General features: G+C 44.0%; 1 protein-coding gene across 2 annotated transcripts; it reads right to left on the reverse strand.

The window, feature by feature from the left end:
* Positions 1 to 2,796: 2,796 nt before the first annotated feature.
* On the reverse strand, positions 2,797 to 10,944 carry LOC119294692. Of its 2 annotated transcripts, none has more exons than XM_037572932.1 (9): positions 10,754 to 10,944; positions 10,269 to 10,310; positions 9,590 to 10,083; positions 5,712 to 9,263; positions 5,375 to 5,587; positions 4,746 to 5,013; positions 3,964 to 4,654; positions 3,410 to 3,868; positions 2,797 to 3,318 (listed from the first exon to the last, which is right to left on the reverse strand). In XM_037572932.1, the coding sequence occupies exons 2-4, from the start codon at positions 10,294 to 10,296 to the stop codon at positions 9,111 to 9,113; spliced, it is 675 nt and encodes a 224-aa protein (XP_037428829.1). In that variant the 5' UTR covers positions 10,297 to 10,310; positions 10,754 to 10,944; the 3' UTR covers positions 2,797 to 3,318; positions 3,410 to 3,868; positions 3,964 to 4,654; positions 4,746 to 5,013; positions 5,375 to 5,587; positions 5,712 to 9,110. The 2 variants fall into 2 exon arrangements, with proteins under 2 accessions (XP_037428829.1, XP_037428830.1); XM_037572933.1 differs by having other exon boundaries at positions 10,224 to 10,310; positions 10,754 to 10,792.
* Positions 10,945 to 22,490: the final 11,546 nt, after the last annotated feature.

Consider the following 22,490-nt stretch of genomic DNA (forward strand, 5'->3'; position numbering starts at 1 on the left):
ACATAATACCAATGTACTTGCAATAACATGGACATGATCATAACAGCATTTAGTGGTGACTAGCTTTTGGCAAATGGTGGATGGTAGGTTCCAACTTCCATGGACAACAGATCGCTACATGCATTTGGCTTTCATGAAACTAGTGACATAGATTGCAATCTATAATTGGCTTGGCTTGGTTAGGAACTTAGGCCAACAAATAATAGTAGTGATACTAATGACAAACATGATGAATAAGATATGCAGACTTACTGAGTTAGTTTAGACCGGCAGAAATGCTAGATTATGTGTTATGTTTGCAACGCAAGAGATTGGAGCCTATAGGTAAATGTTATTAAAAGGTGTACTAGAAGATCCAGGCTTTTAGGGATCATTTCATGCACTGGTGGTGTTGTCTCCACTCAGGAATCCTGCCACTAGGTATAACAGACCCAAATGTTGTCGTCAAGATCTTGTATTGTGTTGTTAGAGAAACCAACAAATTCATGTATAGGTGTTTCTATGTCCTGTTTTTCATGATTGGATGAAAACAGATGTTAAGCATGCACTTGTGGGAAAAATGACCCCCTATTGGTGTATACTGGTGGTGGTCAAAGTTTCTGGAATGTAGCAATTAGATAACCTTTTCACTGTTTTGTGTGCTGCAGGCTTTGAAGATGGATAACTTCGATGCTAAGTTGTTATCAAACTTGAATATTCGCTGACTTCTCATGTGTGATGGACAAAGGGCTTATGAGGATGCAACTGAATGCGAAAAGCTACGCCCAAAGTGGGCAAAGGAGCACTATCAGCAAGGAGCAGTGCTAATGTTCATGAAGGTGCAGCACAAGAGTTCAACCCTTCGTTCATGAATTTTTTCCAGCGAGTCTGTCGGCCTGTGTCGGCGCTCACTCCGACTCTGGCATAGGTAAACCACAGATTCCTCTGCCCTGCACTCTCTCATTTTCCACGTGTCCACATCAATAGTCGTGGTAAATTATGTACTGGCAATCACTCCATTACAATTTATATGGTTTTGGGCAGTGCTCATCGTGACTCTGTTAGTACATTTACTGTCACCGCTTCAATGGATTTAGCATCGACGTCGTTTGATGAATTTTATGTTTTACGTGGTCTACTTGTATGAAGCAAGGTCTATATTTGAGCAATCTGCTATTTTAGCGAAGTTGTATATATTTGTGACTTGGCAGTGATTTATAGGTCTAGTTGAGAGCAATTTGTCAATGTTCAAACCGAAGTGTGGTCCTCGTTGGACTGTGTTGTAGAAGTTTTGAGCAATATGCTATTTCCGACTAATGGGTCCTTGTTAGATCCATGAACCTCTTCTTACTTAATTTGGCATCATCTTTTTCATGTCTTGTTGTTGTGCTCATTAGAGGAAGACCTAACCCATTCTTTGAATATTATAGGAGATCATAGCCGACGGACGGGGCAAAAAACCCGGGAGTCGTGGTTGTTGCAGGTCGAGGGAACTCGATATGCTCAAGAGCCACATGGAGACTGTTGTCAAGTAGGAGTGGCTCGACACTTGGACCATCCGTGTGTGAGGATCTCGGGTGTCCAGCGAAAATAGGGGGAAATCCCTAATTAATTGGTCACTGGCATGAGTGAAGTTTGTTGTGAACTTAAGTGCAATCTTGTGCTACTGTAGTATAATGTTTCTGCTTGGCCGTATAGTTTTTGCCCCTCGGAGCTCTTTTTTTCATACATGGGATGGTGTATACATTTTTGTATTTCTGCTTTTCATTATTTTTTATCTTATTATGGAGATATGGATATCAGCCAAACAACCTTCATCGATGTTCGGGAGATGAGATGAAATGCTTGGTTTCAGAATTAAGATGTATCAGTTTGGCTCATATATATAGTTTGTTGTGTTGCTATGTCTGAAAGAAAGATGCAAATCTATTTGTTTCCGGGTCAAAGTGTACATCACTGTGTGCATGTTTCTCCCGATTGCTATCACCAGCTTGTGATGATTCTTGTTTGTAAGATGATACGTCTCTTCTTTTATTTAGGGGAATTTTTGAGATGACATGAGTTGGCGATGAATGGACGTATTGGTTATTGTTCAACTTTGAGTAGCCTGTCCACCCACAAAATCTATGCAGCTTGATCATTGCCATCCTACCTCTGGTACAAGCTCCAGCGCCGTAGTTGCTCAGGGCGCCCCTCCTGTGTTGAGAATTTGATTTAGATCCTAGCAGTTACCAGGTGGCGCAAGTTTTTCTTAGGCTGATGCAACCGCGGAGAACAAATAGAGCAGGACAACCAAGTAGTAGTACACCTGAACAAAGGTAGCCTGTGGACTTCCTACTGTTATACACTTGTACTGATCAAGTTGCTGTGTTCTTCATGCGTACATGTCCTTTGGGATCTCCCACTGACTTCGTCAAAACTTTTTGCTGACCCCCTCACAAACCTAGCTGTCAGTTATCACCCATCCTCGTTCTAGCTTCTATGCCTATCACTCTTCTGTTTAATTTCCTCCTTAACATGCAAAGCTTCATGTTTCACTGATGTACCTACTATATCTTGTTATCTACACTATCTAAAATGTCCCTACGATAATACTTTAATTGGTGTCAATCTCAGGGATCAATTATGAAGGTGTGCTTCATCTTTGAATATTGGGAACTAATGTGCTATGAATTGCTCGAAGAACATTTCATCGCTACAAAGATCACCGAAAATATACTTTTATTTTCATTTTGCTCATTACAATTTGGTACATATAGTGCAAAATGTCTTGTTGGTTCACTGAATCAACATAGTAGTACGACTGTACTTGCTGTATAGAGCAATATTCCACGAAAATGCTGTTGTGAGCCCGGGCTCACAGGCTCCTGTTATCTGTGCCATTTATTCCCCTCGTGATCTGGGCGGGAATAGGTATATGAGGTCGTATATGGCCCGCGCTGTTATTTCACAAAATAGCGGTTGGCCCACTTGCCAGGTAATTCCGTCAGTTAGCTAGGTGGCGGGTCAGATGGGAATAAACGGACTGTGCCGCTTGGTCACCCATTCTGGCCTTCAGGATATGGCTACATAGCAGCCCCATGTGTGCAATCTGACCACACTCACAATCAAACTCCCCCCTCCTTCGAGCACAGTCACCTTGTATGAAGTTCTGCACCATTTCTCCCTCCGTGCAGCGTCTGTATGTATTGCAACATACTCTTTACCCTTTTCGATCTCTTCCACTTGATATGCACCAGACTCGTAAAGTATATGCCCAAACTGTTCGAACATAGCTCTAGTGTATATCTGACCAGCATGTCTTTCTGTTGCCATGTTTGCACGCATAAGTGGCCTCCCCTGCAATACAAAACACAAGTGAGTACTTTCATAATTCAACTTACCTACGTCTCTCTACTAGCATGACATTTCAATTATCAAATCTTCTTACAATTGCTGTCTGCTTCTCCTCGTAATTTTCCTCTGACTCCCTGTCAAAAATCAAACTCATATACTTCCTCACAAAGATGTGCATTGGGCAACTGGGTGGCACGTAGTTCTTCAACATGTGGTTCGCGCTTTCACTCCGTTGAGTACTAGTCATTTTGGTGCAGAACACACCCTTGAAGTACGGCTTTGCCCACTTGTGCTGTATCTCGTACAAATTAGTCATGTAATCGTGACTTTTCAAGTTGTACTTATCAACAAGGTACTTCCAACCTTCTTCAAACTCATCTATGGTTAGCATGTGGTTGACAACCTTGTGGAACTCTGGTCGGAAATCACTGTTTTTTTTAGTACAATGGCCCAAGCGACTCCTTTGCCTTCTTAAGAACATGCCATTTGCACCAGCGGTGAGCTGTGTCTGGCATCACATTCCTTATTGCAACTTCCATTGCTCTGTTTTGGTCTGCATTTTACGAATAAGCCCAGCATTAGTTCTAAATGTCTACCAATGAACAAGGTATTTTCAAATTCATTTACCCAATAAGCACACTCCCTTACCAGTCAGAATTGTTTCTGGCGCCCTACCACCCATTATCTAACAAACTCCGAGAAAACCCATTCAAATGTTTCTATCTGTCTCTTGCCTAACAAGCACACCTGCTAGAATGATGCTCTAGAAATGGTTGTTAACCCCAACAAATAAACCAAAGGGAATGTCGTACAGGTTGGTACGGTAGGTTGTGTCGAATGTAACTACATCACCAAAGAAATTGTACTGCAGCCTGCTGTTTCCCGTAGCCCACATCAGGTTGCTTATTCTGCCCTCATTGTCAGCTTGTACCCGATATGTAAATTGTTGATCCTTTGAACACAGCTCCTGGAAAACTTCCATTGTCTTCCTCACATCATCTTCGGACTGCTCACGGCTTATCTTGCCACACAAAGTTCTCAGTGCTCTTTTCGTGAACGATACATTCTCCATCTTACCGAAGGAGCTCCCGATAATGTTGTACACCTTTGCTAGGTTAACATTGTTTTGCCGCAGCTGCTTCACCAGGTCCATGCTGTACACATTGATATGCTTATGTGACGGCCAGTGTATTGTTTGGTCGTAAGTCTGCGACAGAGAATGGTTGTGCCCATCTCGATGCTCAGCTATGTACCACCCATTGTCCTTGGACCGCAGTAATATCACTAGTGCCGGGCATTCACAGCGACAAGAACGAGTATTTTCAACTATCGGCTTCCCCTGGTGACATTAACAGAGTACCATCATCAGTTAAAACGCACGAAAGATGTGAAAGATGAATTGTCAAAATCTGATGAAGTATTAGCTGTACCGCGCATCCACACACGATCTCTTGGATGCATTTTGTCCTGTTCACATTTAGTCTGCTCTTCCCGTATCTAATTCCAAATCCTTTCTCCCATGAATACAAATTGTAAAAGTCATAAGCTTCACCCAGACTGTCGAAGGTTGTTCCGATTTTTGGCTTGATCATCACTATGTCCCCTGGATGCTCGGCAAATTCCCTCACAGTCTTCTCCAATGCTGTCACCCTGTCCGAGCAAGGGGCCCTGCCTTCAGCGGCGGCTCCCAAACGGACTCTGTTTCCAGAACAGAGTAGACAGCCACATGGTGCACAAGAGTCAGTCAACTTGTTAATTTTACGGTCATCATAACCTATATTACTGTGACACCGCATGCATATACAACCACAGACTAAATCATATCTCTGCATCACGTATTTCCTCTCCAACCACAGACTCCCACTAATTACATACTGTCACAATTTTGAGCACACATATATACCTATGTAACTACATGTCCATGCGAGTTTGCGATTGGGTTTTTCATTTTTCTCCTTACTAAGCTCCACCCGTACTTCTTACTAAGTGAATCACAAATACTGCTTATAGAACTTCAGTAACAATAGCTAATGCAATTGAAGTGTCATATCTGCAGTACCTTTGAGTCCAGCCTGGCGCTTTAGGGTCGACTTGCTGAATTGAGTGCTCGGAGGACTAACGCACGTCAGCAGCTTCTGTCTCCGCCCAATAGATCTGTGCGTCCGCACATGAAGCGGCAGGTAGTGGAAGCGCAAGCTCCGCCGGCGCGGTGACGGGGAACGTCACAGGTTCCATTGTGCCGTTGTTATCGTTCACCTCCTCAAGCAGCGTTCTAGTTTGTTGACAGAAATTTGTCAGCGGCAGAATCTAGATCAGCCCCAACCCCACCCCCCACCGATCCCCAAATCCCTAGTCAAAGCAATTGATACACAATGGTGAATGGAGCAGATCCTTACATGTTTATCGTCTGAAGCAAGAACTCCATGGTCGGCGGAGCGCGTGCGAGGTCGCCTGCTAGGTCGTCGGACAAACGAAGCTCGGCGCCGCAGTTAATCTCTCGACCTCCCCCTAAACTGGGATCCTAGAGAAATCAACCTTCAGCCCACCTACCACCGCACAGCCAGATAGCCGCATTAACTGCATGTCCTGCCGGAGGCTAGTGGAAACCTCCAGGCCTGATCCACGGATCGGGACGGCGACCAAACATCGAGCCACGGCTCAGGCTATGTCCCTCGACGGCGTCCACCCCTCCGTCGATTCATGGCCCATCTGTCGGGTGGGTATAGCGACGTATATTCCAATTTCCCACACCACGCGTGCCCCACCTGACAGAATGCCGCATTGAATTCTCCGAGTCTCATAGCTATTATGGACGTGCGCGATACCGAGAGCCTGTGTGCCCGAGCTCACATACTCCACGTCCAATATTCCACCAGTTCCTTGTTGCTAAATAACCTCTTGGTTCACTGAATCGACATAGTACCAATGCACTTGCGATAACATGGACATGATCATAACAACATTTAGTGGTGAATAGCTTTTGGAAAATGGTGGATGGTAGGTTCCAACTTCCATGGACAACAGATCGCTACATGCATTTGGCTTTCCTGAAACTAATGACATAGGTTGCAATCTATAATTGGCTTGGCTTGGTTAGGAACTTAGGCCAACAAATAATAGTAGTGATACTAATGACAAACATGAGGAATAGGATATGCAGACTTACTGAGTTAGTTTAGACCAGCAGAAATGCTAGATTATGTGTTATGTTTGCAAAGCAAGATTGGAGCCTAGAGGTAAATGTTACTAAAAGCTGTACAGGAAGATCCAGGCTTTTAGGGGTCATTTGATGCACTGATGTTGTCTCCACTTAGACCAGAACAGATGATTAAAAAGGCATAAGGGAAAAAATCACTTCTGTTGTTTATATATCCAAAGAAAAACAACCACATGGCAGTGACAGTGTAGAGATTTGGTCAAACTTTAAGAAATTTGAGTTTGGACAAGTCCAGCACTTCAATCATTTTGCAAAGACAACAACAATGGAAAGCTGAAGTACACATGGAAATGAACCAATGAATGGTTTATATAGGTAGGTAGATATACTGATAAGCACAAGAAAAAAATACAAGAGAGGGAGGTGAGCTCAAGCAACAATGTACCACCTACTTCTGTGACTCGCATCAATGCGCAACAATGTACCATCTACTCTACTGACTCGACCACCAACCTCGCCCCCCTTGTTGATTCTTTCCACCCCCATTATATAAACTTGAAAGTGCGAAACAAAAGAAAGGGGATAGAAAGGGCCAAAGGCAATGATAAGTGAAAGAGAGTGCTAGCATTGGAGCCATTGTTTCTTCACATTTTCACTTGCTCGATTTCTATGTCCATGAGCATGGGAGGCATCATGAGAAAGCAATGCAGGGCAACCCCTGGAAAATGTAAGCAACAATCCATGTTATCATTTTCTTCCAGAAATTCAGCATTCGGCGCCACTTTATGTATATGAGGCTCCTTGACTTACTCCTGCACACTCACTTCTTCCAGGGATGTTAGACAAACAATCACCCACATTAGAAACAGCAGAACCAAACCTGCGCAACAAAAACTTATCATCCGCAACAAATCCATTGGATTTGAGGCCATCTTACCTTTGAGACAGGCCTCGGGCGCGTAGTTGCAGCCCACGCCTGGGTGATACTGTGAACTTGATTTCGATCCTCGCAGTTACCAGCTGACGCCAGTTTTGCTTAGGCTAATGCAACCCTTGGAGAACAAAAAGAACAGAGGTACCAAGCAGTAGTACACCTGTACAAAGCCAGCATGTGGACATCCTACTGTTATACACTTGTACTGGTCAAGTTGCTGTGTTCTTCAGGCGTACATGTCCTTTGGGATCTACCACTGACTTCATCAAACTTTTTGCTGATCCTCTCACAAATCTAGCAGTCGGTTATCACCCATCCTCGTTCTAGCGCTTCTCAGTTCATCACTCTTTTCTTTAATTTCCTCCTTGATACGCAAAGCTTCATGTTTCACTGATGTACCCACTATATCTAGTTATCTACACTACCTAAAATACGTATACTATAATACTTCAATTGGTGTCAATCTCAGGGATCAATTATGAAGGTGTGTTTCATCTTTGAATAATTGAAACTAATGTGCTACGAATTACTTGAAGTAATTTTCACCCTTACAAAGATCACCCTAAATATACTCTTTTATAAAATTTTCTTATTACAATTTGGTACATATACTGCAAATTGTTGTGTCGGTTCACTGAATCAACATAGTGGTACTACTGTACTTGCTGTATAGAGCAGTATCCCACCAGTTCCTTGTTGCAAAATGACCTCTGGGTTCACTGAATCGACATAGTGCCGCTGTACTTGCAATAACGTGGACATGATGATCATAACAGCATTTAGTGGTGACCAGCTTTTGGCAAACGGAGGATGGTAGTTTCCAACTTCCAAGGACAACAGACCACTAAATGCATTTGACTTCCATGAAATTAAGGATACAGAGATTGCAATCTATAATTGGCTTGGCTTGGTTAGGCCAACAAACTGTAGTAGTAGTACTATACTAGTGACAAACATGAGGAATAGGATATGCAGACTTACTGAGTTAGTTTAGACCGGAAGAAATGCTAGATTATGTGTTATGTTTGCAAAGCAAGATTGGATCCTACAGGTAAATGTTATTAAAAGCTGTACTGAAAGATCCAGGCTTTTAGGGGTCATTTCATGCACTGATGCTGTCTCCACTTAGACCAGAACAAATGATTAAAAAGGCATGGGAAAAAATCACTTCTGTTGTCTATATATCCGAAGAAAAACAACCACATGGGAGTGACAGTGTGGAGATTTGATGAACGAATTACCTGTAGTTTCTGTTTGGAATGCTCTTGAATTAACTACTATATCATAAAACTGCTGTGATAATGAGTCCATTCCTGCGATCAACACTTCCCTCCTGCTTGAATATAATCAGGACCGACATATATCTCAAGCTAGCCACAAGACTGCAGACAAGACCACACCATGGCACCGACACCCCTGATATGCAAGTTTCACATAATACAAGAGACAATATAAGACATCATTGCATTATCTTGACGCGATGTTAAACTGACATCATACGAAGATTACGTGATAATCTAAGCCGTCACACTACATAAGGACCCACTTTTACACAGAAGAAGACGCAGCTGGCCACAAGTAGAGCGCGGCTGCATCAAACTAGTCAACGGTTGTCACTATCACACATTTTTTACGAGTGGAATGGAACTAGCTTGCACCAGGGACTGCAATCTCTGAAGCCATTTCATAGACTGTCAAAAATGATCAGCCGTCGAACAAGTTGACCCTATAGTGGCCAGCAAGGTTCTTGATGGTCCCGTTTTGCACGATGTTCTCAAGCAAGTCGTATTTGTGGTAGTTGGCGTCAAGCATTATCTGCTGCTGAGCCGCCAGCTCCTTCTCCTCCTCCAGTATATTCTGAAGGAAGAAAAAAAGCTCAATGAGCTACGGCTCCTCAAAACACAAGTTGCAACCAAGAAGGATGAAAGCAACTGCATTGTGTTTTAAAGAACAGCAAGATCATGGTCAAAATCCACAAAGTGAAGTGTATAATGTAGGTAAGTTACATCCAAATGGTGCGAGCATGATAACGAATGCTAAAAGTATGCGTTGACATGTCTGGTCGCGATTGCATACGCCCTATTAATTAATTAGGTCCTACATTCTAGTACATTCCGGAGCAATGGTTTGTTCCTATAATAAGTACATAATAGAGATCAGTCATAAATCAACTAGTACTTCACCTTGATGAGCGCCATGTTCTCTGCTTCCTGCCTCTTTGCAAGGCTCTTGAGCTTGCTCATCCCATCATACTCCGGATCTCCTTGTTTCAGCCAAAGGAACTCCATCTTCGAGCCAGGCGGGCTCGGACGATCAGGAAACATCTCGGGCCTTGCCAAGCTAGCCCGGACAGGCCTGGGCATTCCGCCAATTATGAAGGGGAAGTCTCGCATCAAGTCCACAGCAGACTTGGCCTGCGACTCGTCGTCCAATTCCACCAGCGCGGCCGCAGGGATGTCGTACGGGATCGTGTAGTTCTCAACGAACTCCACGCTGACAACATTCGCACACTGGGAAAGAGCTGCTCTGATAACCTGCCTAGTAACCACAGGGGAGAGGTGGTCGATGTATATCGTCCTCTTGACCCTCGCCTCGAAATCGGCATACTCCTTCTCAGCATGCTCTCCCATCATATTCTCGTCATGTTCGTCCGGATTCGCCATGGGGGCGCCGAGTCCTGCAAGGCAGTAAATTGCAATGGTGGCTCAAAATGGCTGAGATTTCACTGTGGCAGCGCGGCAAATGTTGTGCAGGAGCATCTGCAAGGTTTTCCATTTATAACGAACAGCGCTGAAACTGAAAAACATAACAACTAACAACAGTGGATTGCTGCTTATGAGAGCTCCAAGATTCCTATCATACTCTCAACATGTTCGTCGGGATTCGCCATGGGAGCGCCAAGCCCTGCAAGGCAGTAAGTTGCAACAGTGGCTTAAAATGGCTGAGATTTCACTGCTGGAGCGCAGCAAATGTTGTGCAAGAGCATCTGCAGGTTTTCCATTCATAATGAACAGCGCTGAAACTGAAAAACATACTCCCTCCATAAACTAATATAAGAGCATTTAGAATACTAAAGTAGTGATCTAAACGCTCTTATATTAGTTTACAGAGGGAGTAACAACTAAACAATGGATTGTCGTTCATCTCCCGAATCGGGCCCTGTGGTAGGAAGATGGGGGGTTCAGTTTAGGAACTAGGGTTTAAGGCGCCTCATCACAAGGTAAGCGCTGCGGCTGCCCCAGGGGCGGCAGGGGAGCGGAATCGGGGCGGGTCTAGATCGGAGATGGCGAAGATCCGTCGGATTTAGCTGAGGGCATGGTCATGGCTGGACGAGAACAGCATCGTACCTCGAATCCAGAGACTGCGGGCGGGCGGGCGGGCGGAGACGGCAGGGGCGCGGCGAGGAGGAACGGGGACGGTGATGGCGGCGACGGCGGCGACGCGGGTGGGGGGAGGGAAGGAGACTGAAGCGTCGGCGGAACGGAACGGCTCAGGCGAGGAAGAGGAAATGGTGGTACGGGAACGGGAACGGGACGGTGGGACGTGGGAACGTTAGGGGCGAATTTGTATGATCGACAAGTATATCAAAGAACTAGTAACAGCATCTCAAAAACAAAAACTAGTACGTATAACAGACCATTCATATTCTTCAAAATACCAAAAAGTTAGATGATTTGTACCTAGTAATTTTGGAATATAATGTAGTACGGCGGCTTCGTGCGTTCATAATTTTTAAAAACTGCAAACTATGAAATATTCATATTTATAATTTTTCGTAAAAGAATGAGAAAATTTCATAATTTTATTACGGCTCATCCTTCATCTTTCTCCTCTCACTTACCGGTGCTTTGCGTATCCTCTATGGCCCATGCGACGTAGCACCTTATCTTCAACTCAGATGACATCTCTTGCACGAGGTTGTCAATACATTTAAGAGCATCTGTAGCAGATCATGTATGACCACGGCGAACTGTGTTTTCTCAGACGTTATACGGGACAGCCAAAAAAAGGCCTGCGCAGATCCTGCAATTGAGGAGCGGCCCGTGAACCGACCAGCTTTTTGATATATATATATATATGCGGGCGTGTGGTCATTTAGGGTTCCTATCCGTCATTCCCCGCATCCATCTTCGCCGCAAAATTCACCTCTCTAGCAGCGATTTACGGCGCCTCCGGCCACCGGATCTTGGCGGTGATGGCGTCGCGGGTGCAAGGCGTGGCGGCGACGGTGTTCGGCGGGCGCGGTGGGTTCGGGTGCCGCGGGGGGTTCGGCGGCCGTGGTGGGTTCGTCGGTCACAAGCGGCGCAACGATGACAAGGCCTCCAGCTCCTCCCTCGGCCCTCCATGTCGGAGAAGCGCAGGGAGCAGGCGCGCACCCGCGGCGCGAAGTCCCGCAGCGCCGGCTCGCGGACGTGGGTGAGTTTCCGACCTAGCCATCGAGCACCTCCGGGCGACCGAGCGTGTGTGCTAGGAGGCGAAGGCCGCCGCCGCTGCCGGAGATGCGGTTGCAACCACGCAGTTACCGGCGCTCCGGGATGAGTATCAGCTCCAATAAACCCTCTCCGGCACGCTGATCTACCACACGCTGCACGACAACGAGCCCCCGCCCCGTGAGGCCATCTCCGGCGACGAGGGCGACAACAGCGATGACGACGAATCAGGCGAGGAGTAGATGCTGGTAGTTTTAGGTTTAGGTTTAAGTTTATCTACTACTCCCTCCGTCCCATAATGTAAGACTCTTACATTATGGGACGGAGGGAGTATGTTTTTAAGTTTGTGTGTAGTGTGTGAGATGAACTCCGGTGAACTATGGTGGTGCGAAGTTGAAGTTTAAATTATGCAGTATCATATACCAGATCTGTTCTGCCGTGCGTTCCGCGGTACCGCATATTCATTTTAGAGGATCTCTTAAATTTTTTTTACAAAGGGTGGATTTTATTAACTCAAAATGAAGCATCAAGTGGATACAAACACGATGAGCACACATCCGGCCTCTGCATAACAAAGATGCACACATCCAACATCAAGTCACACAGTAATGAACACGCTGAAAAAAGGCAAAGTCATATAAGACCAAAGCTATGCCCATGCGACGAAAAAAGAAAATAACTCGAAGCGATCAAAACAACGATCAACAAACTACATCAACGACCTTATCCGCACCAACCATCTTTTGACACCACAAGGACAACGATGTTCTTCAACAGCAATGCCTTCAGGAAGGGAACGACGCCTAAGCGCCGCCATCATCGAATCAAACCACTATAGGCTAGATTTTAGGTTTTCACCCTGAAGAAACAGATCCAAGCAATTCCGAGCAATGCCTTCAACAAGGTAACAACAGAAATACATCGTCATTGTCAGGTATAACCAATTCGTGTCATACCTAGGGTTTTCACCCCGGAGCTCGAGACCGGGTACTCAAGAAGCACCACCAAATCAAAGTCAAACCTATGTTGTCGCCGCCACTTTTCCACTGCCCGAGCGGCTACATGTCATGGGCAAATTCCCATCGTCTGTGCTGCACAATCATATCTTTTGCGTCAAGTCATCATCCACAGATTGGCTCTCATCACTGTCCAAAGCAAACCGATTGAAGTGGGAACCGTCAAACCCACAACAGGCATTCCGACTCATCCCACAATCACACCAGTTTGAGTTGCCGGCAATGGCCATCAAATCTGGAGAGAAACCCTCATGAAGACAGTTCGGTGATCACCGCAAACTGCAGCTCAAGAGGCCATTGATGCCGCCACGATAAGGTCTGAAGGATTCAGCGTTGAATCGAAGCACGGGAAACCCCAGAACTTCCCCAGACCCGTCGCACCCTGAAACGCCATCGCAGGCACAAATCAGGGTCGTGGCTCCGGCTACCTTCCCAAATCCCGCCGTGAGATGTCATCCCATGAGAAGGAGCCGCCAGATCTCTTAACTGAAATTTATGGTACGACATTTTACAGGATCTGCTAGAGATGCTCTAATGATAGTATCAGATTGGCCAAAATAGGTAGAAAGAACATAGTAATATTTAGCAAACTAGCTACAATATTCGTGTTGTGGTAATAACGTGTTTTGCCTACAGTTGTGTCCTTAACATCAGTGTAAAAAGTAATGAATGTGAGATACATGCCCCACCTTTAGAGTTATAATGTCCTCGTGGTTTGTGGTAAACCTGTTCATGGGAAGCCCGGCCTGACAATCTGGCCAGAGCCCGGTCATCTTGTCTCTCAGGGTGGGCTCGGGCTTCATTTTACAACTCAAAACAATGTTCTGGCTGGGCTCGGGATTCCATTTCTCACATTTTCAGGCCAGGCTTTCGGGCTTCGGGCCAGGCATACACGTGTGTAAACTGAAAAACTGCATTCAGGCCAAGCTTTCGTGCTTCAGGCTTGCATTCGGGCCAGGCTCGGGCTTGGGAGTGCACATATTTTCGGGCTTCCGAGCCGGGCTCGAGCTTGGGATTTTCACTTCGGGCTTTTTCAAGCCCGGCCCGAAACACAGCCCGACCAGGGTATGATCAGGTTTAGTTTGCGCTAAGCATGGGCCTTTTCTGCTCCGTCTTGGTTTAAACATTTTTGGTCAACTTCCAGCGTTTCTGTGTGCGCTCCCTATGACATCCTCACTACTATCACTTTTATCCGCCTCCAACAACATCCCACGCCAACCACTAAGGTGGATGAATATAGCATACAACTGTTGAGTTCAAGTGATCACACAATATCATTCATAAATGATTCACTAATTAAGTCTTTGTTATTGCTCGTCATTGAAAATTACACCATAGAATGGGGTTGACCCTAATGGCCTTATCCTCTTGTTTCGCTCTTTGCCACTAGCGACCTCCTTCTACTGATGACTAGTGTTATATGATATAGTTAAACTATATTGCCACTAACACAAATATGCATAGTCTAGCAGAGAACCATAAATAGGCAAAGTAGAAGAAAAATGCATTCATTAATAAATAGCATATCAGTAAGTGGTATATCAATGGCTTCAGTTGAGGCTAAATCATATGATATCTTTGATTTAGGAGAGTTACAATTAGCATTGGTCAGTTAAAAAATCAATATGATACTAAACTGCTACTTGGATTAATCAAATTGATTAATCTTTAGAAGTGTGATATATATAGTCTCAAGTCACCACCTTGGTCCTGACCATTTTCACCATTGTAGTCTGCCTATATCCATTAGTTGAACGTTGATTAGGCAAAAAACTATGCTTAATATTGGCCGCAAACAACATGAGTGTTACCCTTTCAATAAGAAGAAGAAATTATAATTTGTACAAAGTGGTCATAGTTTGATAGAGGACATGTCGAAAATAATTAGACAGGAAAGGGTGCAGATTACTCCTAAATTTGGATGACATTATCTTTAGTTAATGATTATGCCCCTCTGGATGATGTCATCAAAGGCGGGGAGGGCTACCTCGATATATATAATTCTTGTGACATTGAAGATGCATCAGTTCCTTTAGTTCCACACATTGCGCATGATGTAGTTGATGTGACTGCTATGTCTTCATTCTTGGTTCGTGTCAAATATCTCAAGACTATATCCCATTTAGGCATCAATTGGTGAAAATTGATTCTAGATCCTATTGGGAGTTGATCATATGCCCAAGCTTATCACCCTTAGCATTTTGTTCTTCTATTTATCTCATGTCTATATGCTCGACTATTTATGTAGTTCTCACATATGTATGTCTCCTGGTTATATGGGTAGAGACTATGGTGGGACACATCTAGTTGTGTGTTCACTATTTTTTGAGCAATTGCAAGTTTTTGATGCACAATATGTCTTGGTTTTGCTTGGTCTTTCTCATTTATATTATCCTTGTCCACAATGATTGACCTTGGGAGTTCTAGGAGGGTTGTCTTACATGCTTCCTCACGCGGTGTTGGATGGCGTGTGGACATGATGGAAATAGGATTGTAGCAAGGGATAATGCATTGGGGCTAGGAGATTGTGGAGTTGATGCTTGATATGAGAGAGGTGTTTGCTGAAGATTGGAAGGAAATACTAGACTGGCGGAGATTTGTTTTCATCAATTGATTAGAAAGGATTTCGGTTCTGGAAAGGTAGAAATATGTAGAGCACAATGGGTGGGAGTTGAATCTTGAAATATTCAGTGGTGTTTATGAGTGTCTGACACTATAGACTAGCAGGGGCCAACTTTAAATACAACACCTACCACTTGTCCCCTTCTTGATTATGCCCATTACATATAGACTTCGAAATGTGAAACAAACAGAAGCACACACAGCCAAAAAGCAAGGATGTGTTAAAGTGAAAGAGAACCATATAGCATTGGAGAGTATACTATCTCTTGCCATTTTCACTATCTTAATTCTATGTCTTTGGGAATAGGAGGTATTAGTAGAAAGAGATGTTGGGAAGATTGTCAGATCCATAAGTAATCATCTATATTACCATCTTCTCTCATAAATTTAGTATGCTAAGTATCCTTCTTGAGAAGAAAAAACCTTTTAACCATATTATAGCATACAACACACTCCACATCAAGTTGCTTGACATCCTCGCATGTGCCTGTTTCAGGAATATTAAGCAAACTGTAGGACAAATCACATATATGACTATCAAAGCTGGCGGGCAGAAACCAAAGAACTTATATCGCACGATCAACAAAATTGTCTGCCTCCTCAGCTGTAGAGTGGCAACTTTCATCATCAATAGAACAAAGGAGTAAAAATGCCAATCTCCATACAGCGAAGCTCAGACCTTGAGCAAGGCCGATGCTTAAAAAATGTGCAACACTAGATTTATGTTGGGATTGCCTTGGCTCCTCCGGAGCCTTGTTTAGTTGTTTGTACCAATCTGCTTGCTAGAAGTGTGAGCGTTCCTATTGAATAATATGAAAGAGGAAGGCAACTAGAGCGGCAACTCCATTGACTAGATACATATTATGCCTAATTTAATCTACTAGCATTATCACCTCGTTATAATAGTTTATGAGGTTACAAACATTGAGAGCGGTTTGACATGCACCGAGTCGTACGAGTCAGTGTGTATATATATGAAATGGGTGACGATGACAACTAGATGCACATTGTAGTGAGTTTGTTTTAAGAGGCAATGGTAAACTAGATAGAGTTTGGGTATTGTCCAATACTTTTGGTATTTGATTCACGGGCCAATGCAAAGCAAAAACTTCAAGATATATGGTGTTCATTGGACATCAAAAACATGTGCTTCATAAGCTATACTGATGATGCCATGCCCACGAGGTATAGTCACAATGGACGATGGAGCATGGTAACCACGAGGTGGCCCAAAGTCCACGTACTATCTGGGATGCATCATCACCTTGGCGCGCAAGAGAATGAGTCTTTGAAAACCGTTTGCCTCCTCAACTATGAAGTGACAACTTCATCATGAAAAAGGCAAACGAGAAAAAAAATGCTACTCTCCAAATAGTGAAGTCCAGATCTTGAGGATGGGTTGAACACTCTCAAAAGGTGCAACATTAGATTTTCCTTGGGTTGCTTTGGTTCCTCTGGAGCCTTGTTATGTTGTTTGTACCAATCTGCATGCTTGAATAAGATGAAAGATTTAGGCAGACAAAGCCCCAAATCCATTAACTCAATACATATCATGCCTAATTTAATCTAGTAGCATTATCACCTTGTTACAGTAGTTTATGAGGTTACAAACATTGAGAGCGGTTCGACATGTACTGACTCGTACAAGTTACTTTGTATATATGAAATGGGTGATGTGGTGTTGCATACTTGCTTGCTAGCACTGCTATGAAAAAATATAAGTTTTAGCATGTTGTGTCAGTGATCTCATTGGAATCACCACTTCAGCTATGTGATGGCACTTTGGTTATACATGTTGTGCTCGATATGGCTGTCCGGTAGGTTGGATTACATTGAGTAAGAAAAATGTGGGATAACATAAAGATGTTTTGAGGGTTATGTTCTCTAAAATGGTCGATGATAACAATGTGATGCAAACTGTAGTAACTTTATTCCTAGAGGCAATAACAAAGTAGCTAGAGTCTGATTATTGTCCAATTGTTGTTATTTGATTCATTGATTCTTCGAAGTTTCAAATTGCAAGGGTCAATGTAAAACAAAAGTTCAAGATATATATTATTCAGTGACCCTTAATTAGAAAGGGGAAGCAAATCAAAACCATGTACTTCATAAGCTATAATCTTGTTGGTATGTCTCTCCATTCATGTACTGTCCAGATCGTAAGTTAAGCCTGGACTATGGGTGCAATCAATAGATTCCTATAGAGATTTGGCTAAATAGTGTTCAGATGAAAGTGCCTAAATCGGTGGTGTCGTGCAAATGTGCCAAAGGATACATAAAAAAATCACATGCAATGCATCATTGTACATATGCAACTCAAATATTAGGTGGACTATTGGACACATATCACTAACAATCGATGTACGTAGCATCCAAGCATTCATTCCTATCATCTATTTGATGTTTATTTTTGTCCCCTAAAATCTCCACCTTGCTGGTGCCATGAGTTGGCCTCATCATTGTAGCTCATACCCTTTTCCACATTTCTTGCACCTTCATATCCATATAAACTTCCTAATGCGCATGATGCAACAAAAGAGAAAAGGTAACCAAGAAGGAACACCTACGAGTATTGTGATTTGGGGGATACTGCCCCTCCATCACTAGTTAGAGGAAGAGTACAATCTTCATTTATCTTTTAATAAATTACCAACCCGAGCTTCTTTGTTCATATGCAAGTAGGAGGCATCAAGAACTACAATTTTAGAAGTCCGGGAGTTAGTTTTACGACCAAAGAGCAAAGATGTAGTCATAGGAAGTAAGACAAAGGTGATACTTGTCAGGTACGTGGAATCATCTTGGTTGGGCTACCATCAACCATGTCAGATGCTACTTGGCATCTTGCTACCATTGTTAGTTCTTACCCTGGTAAGTAGACCATGCACAGTGATATGTGTGTATGTTAGATCTGGGATAAGAATTGTCATCACATCAATACGAAAAATTGTACCCACTAATGTTCACACTGTCTAAAATATTTAATTTGTGTTTAATTCCTAAATTCTTGGTCGATTCAAACTACCTCGTACTCACTAAAAAAGGAACTAAAACTCTTGTAACTCCTTAAGACTAACATTTGGTATTTCCTAAACCCTCGACTGTCCTCTCCCAACATGCGTGGATGCAACAACTGGGAGCACATCATTGGAGTTGTGCAAAAGGAAAGCATGTTCTTGAACCACAAAGTTCTTGATTTCATATCAGTTACCAAGTTGAGACTGCAATAAGAGTGTCATTAAAGGGATACTAAACAGAGGGTCACTACAGGGATACTAAGTAAACAAAGGGAAGCATTAGAACATGAACAATGTGAAGATCTTGTACCCAGCCTACAGGACTGCCACGTCGTTGGAGAGTTAAGTAGTAATTTCTTTGCAACATGTACTCCTCCCAAAATACGACACCCCTCTAGCAGTGTCAAATCTAACTTCATACCGACCTAAGTTATCTTGGTACCGGCAAAATAAGTTCATTGATCATGCTCTTTGCAAGAATGTCATAGATGAACTTGTATTACAAGTTCACTACAAGGGTAAGAACATATTTTTACACATACTAAGGGGAGGTCAACAAAATAGCATAGAGGTAATTCAAAACCTTTTTCCAGTAAAATGTAGGGAATACAACCTTGGTCAATGGCTTAGAAAGCATTGAGATACTTTCCAGTGACAAAGGTATTCACCCATTTAATTAAGCATAATAGGAACCTATAGGTCGTCGCTTCGAGACTTAGACATGGTAAATGATTGTTGGAAATATGCCCTAGAGGCAATAATAAAAGTATTATTATTATATTTCCTTGTTCATGATAATTGTCTTTTATTCATGCTATAATTGTATTATCCGGAAATCGTAATACGCGTGTGAATACATAGACCACAATATGTCCCTAGTGAGCCTCTAGTTGACTAGCTCGTTGATCAACAGATAGTCATGGTTTCCTGACTATGGACATTGGATGTCGCTGATAACGGGATCACATCATTAGGAGAATGATGTGATGGACAAGACCCAATCCTAAGCATAGCACAAGATCGTGTAGTTCGTTTTGCTAGAGCTTTTACAATGTCAAGTATCTCTTCCTTAGACCATGAGATCGTGTAACTCCCGGATACCGTAGGAGTGCTTTGGGTGTACCAAACGTCACAACGTAACTGGGTGACTATAAAGGTGCATTACAGGTATCTCCGAAAGTGTCTGTTGGGTTGACACGGATCGAGACTGGGATTTGTCACTCCGTATGACGGAGAGGTATCATTGGGCCCACTCGGTAGTGCATCATCATAATGAGCTCAAAGTGACCAAGTGTTTGGTCACGGGATCATGCATTACGGTACGAGTAAAGTGACTTGCCGGTAACGAGATTGAACGAGGTATTGGGATACCGATGGTCGAATCTCGGGCAAGTAAAATACCGATTGACAAAGGGAATTGTATACGGGGTTGTTTGAATCCTCGACATCGTGGTTCAACCGATGAGATCATCGAGGAGCATGTGGGAGCCAACATGGGTATCCAGATCCCGCTGTTGGTTATTGCCCGAGAGCCGTCTCGGTCATGTCTGCATGTCTCCCGAACCCGTAGGGTCTACACACTTAAGGTTCGGTGACGCTAGGGTTGTATGAATATGAGTATGCAGCAAACCGAAAGTTGTTCGGAGTCCCGGATGAGATCCCGGACGTCACGAGGAGTTCCGGAATGGTCCGGAGGTAAAGATTTATATATGGGAAGTTTTATTTTGGTCACCGGAAAAGTTTCGCGCGTTATCGGTATTGTACCGGGAGTGCCGAAAGGGGTCCGGGGGTCCACCAGGGGTCCACCGGCCCGGGGGGGGGGCACATGGGCTGAAGGGGGTGCGCCTTGGCCTATATGGGCCAAGGGCACCAGCCCCAAGAGGCCCATGCCCCAAGAGATGAGGGAGAGGGGAGAGTCCTAAAAGGGGAAGGCACCTCCTAGGTGCCTTAGGGAGGATGGACTCCTCCCCCCCCTTGGCCGCACCCCTTCCTTGGAGGAAGGGGCAAGGCTGCGCCCTTCCCCCCTCTCTTGCACCTATATAAAGGGAGGGGAGGGAGGGGTGGCCGCACCCATAAGCCCTGGCGCCTCCCTCCTCCCTGCAACACCTCCTCCTCCTCCCGTAGTTGCTTAGCGAAGCCCTGCCGGAGTTCTGCTGCATCCACCACCACGCCGTCGTGCTGCTGGATCATCATCAACCTCTCCTTCCCCCTTGCTGGATCAAGAAGGAGGAGACGTCATCCGCTCCGTACGTGTGTTGAACGCGGAGGTGCTGTCCGTTCGGCACTAGGTCATCGGTGATCTGAATCACGGCGAGTACGACTCCATCAACCCCGTTCCATTGAACGCTTCCGCACGCGATCTACAAGTGGTATGTAGATGCAATCACTCTCCCATGACTCGTTGCTAGATGAACTCATAGATGGATCTTGGTGAAACCGTAGAAAAAAATTTAATGTTCTGCAACGTTCCCCAACAGTGGCATCATGAGCTAGGTCTATGCGTAGTTCTCTATTACACGAGTAGAACACAATTTGTTGTGGGCGTAGATGTTGTCAACTTTCTTGCCGCTACTAGTCTTATCTTGCTTCAGCGGTATTGTGGGATGAAGCGGCCCGGACCGACCTTACACGTACGCTTACGTGAGACTGGTTCCACCGACTGACATGCAGTAGTTGCATAAGGTGGCTAGCGGGTGTCTGTCTCTCCCACTTTAGTTGGAGCGGATTCGATGAAAAGGGTCCTTATGAAGGGTAAATAGAAGTTGACAAATCACGTTGTGGCTTTCACGTAGGTAAGAAAACGTTCTTGCTAGAACCCTATTGCAGCCACGTAAAACTTGCAACAACAATTAGAGGACGTCTAACTTGTTTTTGCAGCAAGTGTTTTTGATATGATATGGCCAAAGTTGTGATGAATGATGAATGATATATGTGATGTATGAGATCATGTTCTTGTAATAGGAATCACGACTTGCATGTCGATGAGTATGACAACCGGCAGGAGCCATAGGAGTTGTCTTTATTTTTGTATGACCTGCGTGTCATTGAAGAACGCCATGTAAATTACTTTACTTTATTGCTAAACGCGTTAGCCATAGAAGTAGAAGTAGTCGTTGGCGTGACAACTTCATGAAGACACGATGATGGAGATCATGATGATGGAGATCATGGTGTCATGCCGGTGACAGGATGATCATGGAGCCCCGAAGATGGAGATCAAAGGAGCTATATGATATTGGCCATATCATGTCACTACTATATATAATTGCATGTGATGTTTATTATGTTTATGCATCTTATTTACTTAGAATGACGGTAGTAAATAAGATGATCCCTCATAACAATTTCAAGAAAGTGTTCTCCCTAACTATGCACCGTTGCTAAAGTTCGTCGTTTCGAAGCACCACGTGATGATCGGGTGTGATAGATCCTTACGTTCACATACAACGGGTGTAAGACAGTTTTACACATGCAATACACTTAGGTTAACTTGACGAGCCTAGCATGTATAGACATGGCCTCGGAACACAAGAGACCGAAAGGTCGAACATGAGTCGTATGGAAGATACGATCAACATGGAGATGTTCACCGACCATGACTAGTCCGTCTCACGTGATGATCGGACACGGCCTAGTCGACTCGGATCATGTATCACTTAGATGACTAGAGGGATGTCAAATCTGAGTGGGAGTTCATTAAATAATTTGATTAGATGAACTTTATTATCATGAACAATAGTCTAAAATCTTTGCAAAATGTCTTGTAGATCAAATGGCCAATGCTAATGTCACCATGAACTTCAACGCGTTCCTAGAAAAAACCAAGCTGAAAGATGATGGCAGCAACTATTCGGACTGGGTCCGGAACCCGAGGATCATCCTCATAGCTGCCAAGAAACAATATGTCCTAGAAGCACCGCTAGGTGAAGCACCCATCCCAGAGAACCAAGACGTTATGAACGCTTGGCAGTCTCGTGCTGATGATTACTCCCTCGTTCAGTG

Source organism: Triticum dicoccoides, chromosome 4B (assembly GCF_002162155.2).
Source record: "Triticum dicoccoides isolate Atlit2015 ecotype Zavitan chromosome 4B, WEW_v2.0, whole genome shotgun sequence".
NCBI lineage: Eukaryota > Viridiplantae > Streptophyta > Magnoliopsida > Poales > Poaceae > Triticum > Triticum dicoccoides.